Source organism: Periplaneta americana, chromosome 12, assembly GCF_040183065.1.
Source record: "Periplaneta americana isolate PAMFEO1 chromosome 12, P.americana_PAMFEO1_priV1, whole genome shotgun sequence".
Lineage (NCBI taxonomy): Eukaryota > Metazoa > Arthropoda > Insecta > Blattodea > Blattidae > Periplaneta > Periplaneta americana.
Window position 1 is genome coordinate 171441968 of NC_091128.1, and position 14317 is coordinate 171456284.

Sequence of the window (14317 nt, forward strand, 5' to 3'; positions counted from 1 at the left end):
TTTTTTAACATTGTTCCTTGAATTGTATTCCAATGGATACCATCCCATTGTGGAATCCTGGGAAACGAGAATGCGGATGCTTTAGCAAAGAAGGGCAGCACTGCTACTTACAGACCTGTTACTAAATCTACGTATTACTCTGTGAAGAGATTTATTAAATCTACATACTTAGACTTCAACAAACAAAATTTGATAACTCAATCCCAAGGGAAAAAATGGAACTCTCTGCATCAAAATCCACAGTTAATTCCCGATTTACCACGAAAATCGTCTGTAGCTGCATTTAGATTGGCAACAGGCCATGATTGTTTGGCCAAACACCTGCATAGAATTGGAATATATCAGTCTCCTAACTGCCCATTGTCCAACTCAAACCAAGAAATGGATTCGGAACACCTCAAAATCTGTGCTTCATTGGCTGGTTATGATAATATCTTTGAAAAATATTGGAGTGCAAGAGGTCAAATGACTTTATTGTCAAACGCCTGGCATTAGAAAACAACAACAACAGCAACATTGTTCCTTGAAAATCACTTGCCCTTAGCTGGGTTTGAAGCCACGAATCTCGGGTGCACGGTAATTGCTGGAAGACCATGGTTCAAACCTGTTGATGCAACACTTTTTCTAATTCTGAAATTAGTTCCTGTGCAGCTGTGAACCTGTTAGCTAGCTTCACAGGTTTAGAACATTCTTCCACTAACTCCAGAACTCGCGTTTGACTAGGTGGCGTGTCATGAAGAAGGCCTCCGGGGATTATGTCAGAGGCAGCCAGTGGATGAAGCAGATGCTGTAACACATTTTATTGTTAAATACTATATAATTCTATAATCCAACACAGTTACATACCACTTCAATTTTCATCTTCACCTGACAAACTGCAAAGAAGTTGTGATCACTCTTCTTATGTCTGCATATATCATCGGGAGAAAATATAAAACAGCCATCACAGTCAAAAATTTCGCTCTCATGTGGGACATTCCATGAAGGTAACGTATCTGTAACGAAAACAGAAAATCTTAAGATAACTTACATTATTCTTTGGGATAAGGGGTTTTAAAGCTTCATATATTTCTGACTTGTGGTCTTCTGTTTGTATTTATGAAAGATATATATCAGCTACCAATCTAATCTAATCTGCAGGAATGTTGTGAAACACTATTGCTGCTGTTCACAGATTTACTTATAATTCCAACTCTCATTTCTTCTATAAGACTCGTCACCAATGGTCTGAATGTTTTTCCTGATTTATATTTTAATTATAAGCTCAATACAATGTTTCCAATATGACAATAATTACAGTTTCGTATGATAATATTGTCAAACGCTTTAGCTATGTGTAAATAATGCAATAAAATTGGCCTCTAAATTCGCATATACGTCACAGGATGGTCACATGATTTCCCCAGCTATATTTTCCGGATTTCTGGGGAAATAAGCTTTGGTCTCTTCAAGCTAATATAAATTGCTAATTGGCTGCTGATACAATGTATTTCAATAATGTGCTACAGAGTATACCAACAGACTACTATTCTGTAGGCTTTAACTGTACTAATAATAAAACTAACCTTAATTTTTCTCGTAATTTTCGCCTTTACAAAAATAATCGGTGTTAGAATATGTAATGAGACCAAAAATAGCATTGTTTAATGTTTTGTTTGTATGTTTGTTACCTTTTCACGCGATAATGGCTGAACCGATTTTTACGAAAATTGGTATTTATAATAAGTTAGGTCCCACTTAGATTTTAGACTACATGGCATTCAAAATACTTTATTTAAAAGGGGGCTTAAAGGGGGACTGATGTAAATAAATCGAAATATCTCGCTTATTATTGATTTTTAAGATATTACATAACAGAAGTTGCTTTTTATCATACGTCATATATCATAAATAAATGAAGAGTCCACTGCAAGAATGATGGATGTCATTTGGAATACATTTTGCAGGAGAAGTAATTGAAAGTTTGAAATGCTTAATGCTCAAAGCTTAACTGCGATTTTCCGTTCATTACTGGACAATGACTATCAGTGTTAATGCCATATAACTCTGTATGTACATTCTATATGTCTCAAGCTATGCATTGACAGTCTTGGTTCATTTTCGACAAGAAAGTGTCATCCATCATTCTTGCAGTGGACTCTTCAAATATTTTATACAATTATATACAATGACACAACAAACCTTGGTCCAAAGTGTTCCTATCAACAACAATAACATTCTCAAGATCAACAAACTTCAGTCTTCCCTCAGCATCAACAGCAATGTTATCTGGAGAGATGTCAGTGAGGTAGAAACTAAACTGTGGATGGCTATCAGTAAAATTTAAAGCTGCTACCAACAGTTGGTATGCAAGTTTCACTCGTTGCAACCAGGGGGCCTGATGGTAATAAGTTAACATTTCTCCAGCATATTCTTCAGCCACAAGGCGACCACATGCACCCAAGTACTTGGGAACTGGCCATCCATCTTCTTCTGGCAGTATCTGCACAAAATTAGAACATTTTTGTTATGGCATACATGTAAGGATATTTGCATCAAAGTTAATATGGAGTCATTTAAAATCAAGAACCTGAACAAACAAGATGTCTGGATGAAAGGTGTCCAAAATAAAAAATATATATCTTACAAACCTTTACTATACATGTTTATGGAATATATCTTTACATAGGGAAACCAGCATATAGGGAATTATAAGTATGTATACGCGAGTCAGTACCTTTGATGTAGCAGTGCCTTATTTCATTGACCTTCAAACCAGCTCTATCTGCATCAGCGGGAGGTTCTGCCTAGAGTTGGAGCTGATATCGCACCAGCAGTCGACAACAGAAATACTTTTCAACAGACTTGCCAGCGAGTCAGGATTGTTGTTGTTCTAGCATTCACGGTTAGGGCCACCAAGAAGGGGGTGGGGACAAAGGGGGCGAGTGCATATGGGCCCGTGAGCAATAAGGGCCCGTCAGATTAAATGAGTCTGATTACTTTTTATTATCATGAATAATTATTCGTAGATACATATGGCTAGGCCTACTATAAAGTTTTTTAAGAATATTTGTTACATAAATTTGACATATTAACTCAACAATAGTAGAATTAATACAAATTACCACTTCATATATAAATATTTGACTTTTATATAATAGAATATCAGTTTCCCACATTAACGTTCACCGACATGACACTTGAAGGCCCCAGCATTTGCCTGAACTATGTTCCCGTCACTTGTTCCGGACACATTCAATTATTTATTGGCTTGCCCTTTTTAACTATCAACCCCCTGCTGGCCCACCACAATATGCTAGTGGACTGTTCCAAACCGAAGTCGCAGGATCACGTTTCCTTTTCAGTATCTACATTGTATGTTTCGTGTCGAAACTTTCATCTTTTCATTGTCGTTTGTCTAGTAAATTCTGTTCATTAGTGTAATCGGTTATATTTAACTGCACAATGGACAAGTACAGGCATAAGTCGGGAGCTAAGAAGCACAAGGAGAGACAGAAGAAATTGGAAGATATTAATATGGGTGGTAGACTGCTTGAAAAATATTATGAAGACATTAACAAAGAGATCAGTGATGAGCCGAAATATTTAAAATCAATTCATGCCTCTAATTTAGGGCCAACCCCACTGAAACCTATGAATCTCCTAAATAGTCTGAAGGAATTAAAACTGGACAGTTTATTTCCAAATATTTGCATAGCCATTAGAATATTCTGTATAATTCCTGTGACAGTTGCTGATGCTGAAAGATCCTTCAGCAAAATGAAGGAAATAAAAAATGTATTCAGATAAACAATGTGTCAAGAACGACTGGGTAACATTGGCCTCCTTAGTCTGGAGAGTGATCTTGCTAGGTCTTTAAATTTTGATGATATAATTGATGATTTTGCATCAATGAATTCAAGGATGTTGGACTGCAAGTTAGAAATTACAGGTGTTTAGGGATAATGTTTTATGAATATAATAGATTGTGTTAATGTGAACTTTTGCTAAAAGTTTTCAATGTAATAAAAGTGTATATTTTTAGGTTCGTATCTGTGTATGGGGTTATCTTTTATTTATTTTGCAAACAATTATTGTGGTTAGAATAACTGGTAACTTGTAATTGTTACTTTTTCAACGGGGGTCTGAGTACAGTATTGCATAGGGGCCCATAAATTCTGTCGGCAGCCCTGTTCACGGGTGCTCAATTACACTGACCTCTACTGTTTGAAAGTGGAATTATATGTTAATGGAGCTCATGCGCGCAGGAAAACAGACCAGGGAAATTCGCCCAGTATTATAAATTCCTATTCACTGGGGAAACTGTCAAAGTTTTCTCCGAATAGGCTACATAACTTCCATGTAGAAGTTTGACGTCCATGTTGGGTTTTGAAAAGACGCTGCACAGACGTAACAAACTGTAACTCTGAAAGCCACAACACACATTGAACCTGTTTCTATGTGTTGCCATCGTTACTGAGCTCGTGCATGTGCATCACCAATTGACATGTGCACTCGTGTGGAGTATGGAAAACAAGTTTTCTGATATTCCCTTTGTGATTATGTAACTTGGACGTAGATATTAATTATTTTCTTAAATATAAATTTTTTATCTTGGATACCTTTCATCCGGTATTTTCCTATATTGCTTATCATTAATATATGCAAGTACAGGCATCCTTTTGACTTATTACAGTGTACTGGTATCTATAAAAATGTACACTTAATACAAAAAATTTATAGAGTACAAAAGTCAGGCTATTCTTACGTACTCCGGGAAGAAAAAATGATACAAATTCCATTTTAGATTAGGGTGCACAAAAATATTGTTCAACTTTAATATTATTGAAGGGCTTACCAGGGCCACCCTCCAGAAAATACCAATTAAAACAATGTGCTTATATAATTAACACCAGTAAGTTTGCCATTTAATCAATCATTTAAAACAATGTGCCATTTGGTCAGCCATTTGATGTTAAATACATGCTATAGAAATTTATATGATGATGAAGATAGATAATGTGGTCAGATGGTCCAGTTTTGAATGGGACGGTCCCGTTTTTTAGACCTTCTGTCCTGGTGTCCACAAGTATTTATACTATGAACTGTTGAATTAGAAAGTTTTCACAATAACCTATGAGGAAGGTTATTAATGAAAAAATACACTAATAAGCCATGGGCATTATTTGTAGTTTTTTTTTTAATGGCCTTACACGATTCCCTAGATTTGGCACCTACTATTATTCTTTCTTGTAATAGGAATATACTGTTACTATCTGTAGAATTTTCCCAGAATATTATTCCAAAACTCATTACTGAGTGGAAGTATGCAAAATATATTATTTTTAAAGTATTGATATTTACTATCTTTTGCATAGATATAATAGCAAAATATGCTGAATTTAGTTTGGGAGTAATTTCTTTAATATGGTTTTTCCAATTCAACATATTATCGATCTGTAAGCCAAGAAATTTGGTGGTTGTTTCTATTAGGGACCTGTAGTTAATTCTTAAGTCTGAAATTTGCAAGGTTGAATTTGGGCAGGATTTAAATTGGATTATGTTAGTTTTGTTACAATTTAATACTAATTTATTGGCTGAGAGCCAATCACATATTTTGAGAAGAATTGCCTCTGTTGAAGATTGGAATGTGGTCAAGTTATTGGCTATAATTACTACACTTGTATCATCTGCAAATAATATGGGATGACCTACATATTTTATTAGGGGGGCAAGCCGTTAAAGTAAGTACAGTGCATATCCCTTTCAGTTCTTCGGTAAAAAATCTTGGCATTCACATGGATAATAATCTCAACTGGGACATGCAAATCACAGAAACCTGCAGAAAAGTATATTCTATTATTCATGTGCTAAAAAGGATAAATGTTCATCTTCCCTCTTGCTTAAAAAAGTCCCTTGTGCAGACCCTTGTATTTCCCTATTTTGACTATGCTGACATTTTACTGACTGACCTTTCCAGCGACAACAAAATGAAACTTCAACGTGCTCATAATTTGTGTGTACGTTTTGTAAGCAATGTTCGTAAATATGATCATATTACCCCATCCCTGGAAGCAATAGGTTGGCTTAAACTAGATAAGAAAAGAAATTTACATTCACTTCTCTTTCTCTTCGAAATCTTGAACTCTTCTATTCCTTCGTACCTGTCGTCTCGCTTCACTTACCTTTCTTCCCACCACAATCTGAACACACGCTCTCGCCATGAAACAATACTAACAATACCATCCCATCGCACCTCTTCATACTCATCCTCTTTCACAATAGCCCTGCCAAGACTCTGGAACTCGCTACCTGCTAGCATCAGGGACTGTCGAAATAAAATTCAATTCAAACGCAAACTTACTAGGCACTTGGTCAGTAATTGAGACTCGTTCAGACATGGTTTCTTGTAAATAGTTCTTTTAATCTACCACAAAATATCTCAATATCCGGTAATTTCATCACTATAGAATTTTGTTATTGTAGGTTTAATTTGTAATTTAGTAAATACAAAAATATTCTTTGTTCTTAACTTCTATGATAAAATGTCTAGCTTTCATTAATCAGGTATTCTTGTCGTACTTTAATTTTTATTGTAATTGTAATTGTAAATTTAATATTAATTGTAATCTTATTGTTCATGTTATAGTTGTAATCCCCTGGTAGAGGGGCAGAGAAGGCCTGACGGCCTTATCTCTACCAGGTTAAATAAATAAATCTAATCTAATCTAATCTAATCATTTATGAACACTAGAAAAAGTAGGGGACCTAATATTGATCCTTGTGGAATTCCATTATTAGTAGTTACCCATGTCGAGGCAGATTTCACAGTGGTATTGATTTCGACTTCCTGTTTTCTATCTATGAGATATGAATGAAACCATTGGTGTGCAATGCCATTAATTCCATAATAATTTAATTTGTCTGGCAGCATTTATGATTTATACAGTCATATTTCTTCGATAAATCACAGAAAATCCCCCCAACTTGGAATGTTTTAATTTCCTCCAGAATTTTGTCAGTTAAACTAAATGTTGCATTTTCTGTGAATTTATTTTTCCTAAATCCAAACTGTTCTGAAACTAAAATGTTGTACAGTATCTTTCAAGATGATGATTTAATCTTTTATACATTACTTTTTCAAAAACTTTGGAAAAACTGGTAGAAGTGATATGGGTCTGTAATTTTCTGGAGATGTTGTTTCTCCTTTTTTGAAGATAGGAATAACCACTGAATATTTTAATAATCTCTCGAGGAATATACCATTAAACAGTGAATAGTTACATAAATAACTTAGTGGCATAGCTATAATGTGAACTCGCTTTTAATATTTTGCTTGTTATTTCATTATACCCTGAGGACTTTTTTGACTTTAGATTTTTAATAATTGTAATTATTTCTATTTGTTATGGGTAATATAATTTTATTCTATTTATTATACGATATAAATGAATGAATGTATATATTTGTCTTAAAGCAATATACCTTTCGGTGAAATGGCACTTCACATATGATATGATATAGGCCTATCTTAAACAGTTATTATACGTAAAATTAAAGAATTAAATTTCTCTTTGCTGTACTCAAAGTTGTATGAGAAGCAGAGCAAGTTTTTGCAAAGCTGTAGTGCTGGTAAGTGCCCCATTTTGAGCATCAGAAATTCTGGCCACATTATGATAGGCTACATTAGTTTTTTTTGTTGAAAATAGAAACTTTCTACAAGGTTCGAGGAAACTATAAACTTATTTGCTGGTTAATATAATTACCTGTAAAATGAGTGGCTCTGGATTTACCATTATAGTCGTCCAGATATTTGCAAGTAAGGTATTGATGCTGATGTCCCTGTTTAAGGAAAATACGTTCCTTAACATTATTTCTAAACTGATCACTGATGGACACAGACGCAGGCCACTGGCTAGGGAGGCAGTGTCATACTGACTTTCCAAAGACTGTGACACATGCCTTTTTACTGATTGAAGAAGATCACCTTGTTTTAAAATTGCTTCACTTACAGAACACCCATAATCTAAGTCAGCTAGTGCACAGATCATTTTGTCTACATCGTTTAGTTCTGTAGTATGGCCTAGCTTTTTCAGGACTATCTTTCTATCATGAAATGTTCCAAACATAACATTTTTTGATCCAATTATATTCATAATTGCTGTAACTATGTCAAAAGAGCTTAAGGTTATTTCTCCTCCATTCATGGCAGGGCACAGTGACACACCGTAACAAGCAGGACATTTCTCCACTTCTGTAAAGTCACGAAGTGAAATCCACGGTAAATGAGGCATCAAACACAGAGCTAGCAGGAGTGCCAGTACTGCTAAGGCCTGCCATTTACACTTTATACCAGGCATATGAAGCAAGTTGCAACACAACATAAGCAGAATACCTACAACAAATATCACAGAATTAAAGTTTTTCAAACTCATATACAGGAAAGTAAAAACAAACATCATACACATGAAATGGCGTATGTATCTAGGACAGCCGTGGCGAAAATGTGACTCGCGAGCACATTGTGGCTCGCAATGATAGCTGTGAATTTCTCTTGCTTCCTACCTCCCACAACCCCCACCCTCTCACTCACTGCAGTCAAACTCCGTTCCATTTTTATTTGTCTCTGACCTGCGAGTGGCGTATCGTCGCAATGTCTCTCTCTCGAAACCATGTACCTCTACAAAATGGAAAGTTTCAAGTAGGATGGGAGGACGCATTTTTTGCTGCCAATATGATCAGAACATTAAATGTATGATTTCTTCACAAGCATTACGAGGAAAACGGTTGTATAACATAAAACGGCATTATACTACATGTTACTCATGAAACATTAAAAGGTTAAGTGTTGTTATTATCATTATTATTATTATTACTATTATTATTATTATTATTATTATTATTATTATTATTATTATTATCATCATCTCTGTACGTCGATCCTTTTTCAGCAGATGTATGAATAATGCGGTTAGATCTTCAATTTAAACGCACATATTTACAATGTGATGTTAAATGAAAGCTAGATGTAAGGACTTGAAAAATGTTGGACTTTTCAAATCTTTGCCAAAAAATAAATATCCGAAGCTTCGTTCTTTCGCTTGCTCTGTTGAAGCCATGTTCGCTACAACTTAAGTTTGTGAAAAATTATTTTCAACAATGAAAATAGTAAAATCCAAATTTAGATCATGACTGACAGACAAATATCTTCGTGATCACTTACGACTGGCAGTAAGTGACATAATTCCTGATTTTGAAACTTTGTCGCAGAGACATTCTGAAGACAGTTAATTTTAGGTTGTGATAATGTGTCCTATGTTTTCTTATTCATTTCTTTCATCGTTACACGTATTAAACATTAGTTTGTAACCTTGTACTGTATAAAATTGTATTTGAGTGCTTGACGTAAGGAAAATGAAAATCCGTTAATAAGTCAGACAGTTGCTTCACTTCCCCTTCGGGTGTCCGCCTCCCTTCATAGGTGCTATGCACGTTGCAGGTTACACAGTGGCTTGGCGCATGATCACATTTTCGCCATGGCTGATCTAGGAGGATCGAAAAGTAACGCACAACAATTTTTTTATAAAACATTATTTTGTCCGGACGTCCAAAGCTAGCAGAGAGTTTGAATCTTGCGCTACAGACAATAATGGCTTGTTCAAGTGTCACCTCAGCAAAAAGAAAGGTACAGATGTTTCATTATACTTTTGCCAGTCAGTGACAATTAAATTTCAAGTGACTTATCTTAGTCGTGGGAATCAGAATGTTAAAAAGCATTACAAACTTTTGCTGCCTCTCTTCCCCTCAGCGCAAACTGTGACATTGCACATGTGAGGAGCAACGAGGTATAATTAGTCCGTTTTTTTTTTTTTTTTGTGAAGAAAAAAAAGAAAAAGTCCAAGTACAATCCACAGGGAAATATCGGATATGGGGATTCTTTTATTATAGGATATCGCTTAATTTTCGTCAAGTTTGACAAACGATTCTGACGTCACAACATGGCCGACGTAAACCAACACGACGAGTAAATAAAACTCACTGAGATATCACCTCAACTACCCCACTAACCTTCTCACATACGTCGACCTCATGTCACTGAGATATCACCTCAACTAACCCACTAACCTTCTCACATATATCGACCACATGACATCACCCCATTCTCCATTCTAGCCAACATATATTCTCATAAACACACTACCGATATCCTATAGTCATATAGACCCAAGCCTTAACAGTACTTTCCACACAGGTATTTTATTAGACCTATACAGGGTGAGTTTTAAGTCCACCGACAAACTTCAGGGGATGATTCCTGACTGAAAATGGAGCACAAAAGTTCATATCATCTTGTGCCCGGAAATGCATAGTTTCCACGGTATATGGCACTGACGACATTCTCTCATAAGAAGCCGAGATGGTGTTCGTGTATTACCAAGCAGATGGAGAATGTGCCTTTGGCAATACGACAGGCAATGTGATTTCAGCACGATGGAGCGCCAGCCCACTTCCACATTAATGTTCCCAGACACCTCAACATTATCTTCCCCAGACGTTGGATAGGACGTGGAAGCCCTATTGCATGGCCTGCTCGATCACCGGACTTAAACCCCCTGGATTTTTACTTGTGGGGGCACCTGAAAGGCATTGTGTATGGTGAGATCCTTCAACAGCGTGTCCACGTAGCCTGTGACGCTATTCGGACACAGGCCGGAACATTCGAACGAGTGAGACAATCCATGATGCGACGTGTGAACGCGTGCAGTGCATCCCATGAAGGCCACTTTGAACATCTGTTGTGACATGGATGAGATTCAGGCCATGTACTGTGTGCCAGGGCTCTTTGTTTGATGTTCTTCAGTGTCATCTACCGTGGAAACTATGCATTTCCGAACACAAGGTGATATTAATTTTTGTGCCCCGTTTTAGTCAGGACTCACCCAAGAAACTTGAGACAAAAAAATTTAAATTATAAATGTTTCAAAACCTAAGTAAATACTATAAGGTTATTTTAAAGTAAGTACCGTACTCCTCTGCTAACTTTTCGTATTTAATGGCTATAACACGCTTTTTAACTTAGATCATAGCTGTGACAAATTTATAATTATTTTCGTCTCCTACTCGCAATAGCGAGGGATCTACACGCGCCATACCCGAACTGTATTCTGATTGGTTCATGAAAACTAAGCCAACCTGTTAAGAGTGTAAGGCCTTGGTCCTGACGTATTATTTTTATTATTATTATTATTATTATAGCTCACTGTCTCCTTTTCTAAACAGTACGAACACAAAGACCAGCAATAAAAAATATTACACAATTTTGTTAATTAAGAAAGTACTCAAAAGCATATAACGCCAAGGTCTAGTGTATTGTTTTTTTTCTGCAGATGAGCAGGAAATAAAAAAATTGTAGGTACTTCGCTAGGCAGCAGGCGTCTTCTATAATCTGTTGGGAGTCCACTTCCGAGTGAAGTGAACTCTAGCGGTCGCAGCCACAGATAACACAGAACAGCAGTAATTTCTTGCAAGTTGTAAAAGCAGACGACTTACCTGCATCAGAGTGAGGTTTTGTCATCTGTCACTTTCCTTATATTTAGCGGTTATATCGCACTAGCAAGCTAAAGCAGAAATAATTTTAGCAAAATTGCTAGCAAATTAGGATTGCAATTTCACCGTTTGTGGGTGCTCGATTACAGTGACATTAACGGTTGAAAGTGGAATTACACGCTAACGGAGCGCACGCGCGCACAGACAAATAGAATAGGAAACTTTTTGAGTGTTCATTATTTATAATTCCTATAAGTTACGCTGGTTTCACGTTAAAATTTATTTCTTATTATTTTAGTCTTATAGACATTCGCGAAAAGTATACTCATAGAACTAATAATATATAGAACTGTGGTTCCTCTGTCGGTTTCTTTTTTCTGAAGTGATTTTCATCTTAGTTCGTTCAATATATTTGCACATTTTTACGAAACTTAATGTAATATAAACTATGGAACATTAACGATCACTAGATCTTGAGAATTTTCTGTATTTTGTAGGAATATCTTTAACTCGTTTTGAAAACAAATCTTGGCTTTTGGGGCGGTATTGTTCATTCGTAAAAAGAAAAATATTTTCTCATAGTGAAACAGTTTGTGGTGCTCTTCGAACATATTACCACATTACTTTTATGTTGGAAGGTGGCGCTGCAGTTTCATATTTGTGCCATGGTGTTAACAAAGGAAATCACAACTGTTATTCAGTGTAACTTACTGAAATAATCTATGGTAGTGAACGTATGTTCTGTACATAACATAAAGTACATGAAGTTTTAAGGGAAGCCTTCGAAAGATATTTAGTTATTATGTTATTCAAGGAATTTTTATGTTGAATGGGACGAAGTTACTTTTACTTGTAAAGAAAATGTGAATTTACATCAAATAAACTTTCAGAACAGTTTGGATGTGTAGTGTCCTGAGTAAGTAAGTTGACGTTCTTTACAGTTACGTTTGTGGAAATGTGCAAAATATTAAGATTCAGTTATTTTTTTTTTTATCTGGTTTATGGTGTACACAGGAATATGTGTATATGTATATACCGTATATACTTATGTTATTAAAAATATGGCATTACATGTTGCTCCTCAAGCGCGTTTTGTGAATTAATGCATTAATGTAGCGAACATCCCATGTATAGTGGAATAAAAAGTTAAATATGTTATGGCAGTGATAAAATTGCGAAAAATTCGTATACAGTGGCGTGAACATATTGAATCTTCAATAAAAAATAATACAGTAACTTTAAAGGTATTCGTTATAAAGTTTTAACAGTATAAAATCCTTCCGTGTGACAGTATTGCTGTTTTAGTGGGAGGGGAGAGGAGTACTTCTGTCACAAAACATGTAGGCCTATAGATATATTTTTATTTTGGGGAAAATTTCAGTATACTTATACCTCACGGACAACAATTAAGATACTAAAAAGAGCAGATTTGTCTGTGTTTGTCTAATGCACATCATCGTGCTTACGAAAAGACACTTTTCAGTGCCAATAATTTATTTTGTGTGCACAAGTTTGGAATTTTGGAGTAAGAGGAAAAGGAAGATATCTGTGTTCTGAAATTTATCCCCGTAGAGAAGCAAACAAAAAATTGAGTACCGACACCAATTTCGCATCGAAATAAGGGTAGATTTTTTAGTAGTTTATTTTACGACGCTTTATCAACATCTAAGGTTTTTTTTAGCGTCTGAATGAGATGAAGGTGATAATGTCTGTGAAATGAGTCCGGGGTCCCAGCACCGAAAGTTACCCAGCATTTGCACATATTGGGTTTAGGGAAAACCCCGGAAAAAATCTCAACCAGGTAACTTACCCCGACCGGGAATCGAACCCGGGCCACCTGGTTTCGCGGCCAGACGCGCTAACCGTTACTCCACAGGTGTGGACAATAAGGGTAGAAATTTTGCTGTGAAAGTGAGGGCCAGTCTAGAGTTGGAGACGGGGGGGGGGGAGCTGTCCTTTGTTGTGGAAGGGATAGGCGGCAGGGAGGGATAGCACATTTCATTTTCGTGCTTTTCCTTACTAATCACAGAGAAAAGCGAATTTTCGTAAGGTCGAATTAGTGTTAGATTAGTTTAGACTTTTGGTATGTCTTACATATACTCACAGTTGTCTAAGAATGTGCTCTTTCTTCCAAGACAAACCACAATCCTAAACTAACCTACTTGTCACTGATTGGACCTTACGAAAACTCGCTTTTTCTCCGAGATCAGTAAGGAAAGCACGGAAATAAGATGTATGTGCTGCACTGCTTCATCTTCCTGCTGCCTACCCCATCAACCTCGCTTGAGCGATCACTCCTGCCCACACTTTTGCGCTGGTCATCACTTTTACAGCAACTTTCTACCCTTATTTTCGGTGTGAATTTGGGGTCTGCACTCGTTTTATTTTCTTCGTATACGTATGATTCAACTAGAACCCAAATACATTTGTACCTTAACATGGTAATGCAATAGTAAAGAAATAAGGTAAAACTAGTGCTGAAGTACCAATTATTTCGGAAGTGCAAATCGTTGAATTTATAAGTTTTTTTTTTTTTTCTGGGAGATGCAGTTAATCGTATATGCAAGACATAACAAAAGCCTAAACTAACCAAACCTAACCTGTTTCAGATTCATATATGCAAGATATATGCGCGGAGTACAAAGGGAACTACCTCAGCGCTATTTTAGCCAATAATAATAGGTCTAATAATCACAATAATTATAATTAACAACAGCAAATTTTATTTATTTATATGAACACAGGAATATGGTGCTATTTTTACATACACAATTTTGAGAGGACATTCGTC

At 36.0% G+C, this 14317-nt stretch overlaps 2 protein-coding genes across 11 annotated transcripts in view; one reads left to right on the top strand and one right to left on the bottom strand.

Annotated features, from left to right (window-relative positions):
* Positions 1-512: 512 nt before the first annotated feature.
* Positions 513-11471, bottom strand: LOC138711175 (divergent protein kinase domain 2A). Of its 3 annotated transcripts, none has more exons than XM_069842535.1 (5): positions 11397-11471; positions 7746-8374; positions 2182-2482; positions 868-995; positions 513-787 (listed from the first exon to the last, which is right to left on the bottom strand). In XM_069842535.1, the coding sequence occupies exons 2-5, from the start codon at positions 8361-8363 to the stop codon at positions 599-601; spliced, it is 1236 nt and encodes a 411-aa protein (XP_069698636.1). In that variant the 5' UTR covers positions 8364-8374; positions 11397-11471; the 3' UTR covers positions 513-598. The 3 variants fall into 3 exon arrangements, with proteins under 3 accessions (XP_069698636.1, XP_069698637.1, XP_069698635.1); XM_069842536.1 differs by lacking the exon at positions 11397-11471 and adding an exon at positions 11173-11381; XM_069842534.1 differs by lacking the exon at positions 11397-11471 and having other exon boundaries at positions 7746-8592.
* Positions 11472-12223: 752 nt separating this feature from the next.
* LOC138711177 (tectonin beta-propeller repeat-containing protein 2) overlaps positions 12224-14317 on the top strand; it is an 84206-nt gene continuing 82112 nt past the window's right edge. For 7 of the 8 annotated variants that reach the window (XR_011335354.1, XR_011335356.1, XR_011335355.1 and 4 more), the window contains exon 1: positions 12224-12446. The gene's annotated coding sequence lies outside the window, so the exon portion shown is untranslated. The remainder of the gene's footprint in view (positions 12447-14317) is intronic. The other variant, XM_069842539.1, reaches the window with a different exon arrangement.

Coding starts and splice junctions, on each gene's coding strand:
- LOC138711175 (XM_069842534.1), bottom strand. CDS start 8,447: ATGTGTATGATGTTTGTTTTTACTTTCCTGTATATGAGTTTGAAAAAC. Junction 2,483..7,745: donor CAGAGCCACTCATTTTACAG/GTAATTATATTA, acceptor AATTTTGTGCAG/ATACTGCCAGAAGAAGATGG. Junction 788..867: donor ACTTCTTTGCAGTTTGTCAG/GTGAAGATGAAA, acceptor AATGTGTTACAG/CATCTGCTTCATCCACTGGC.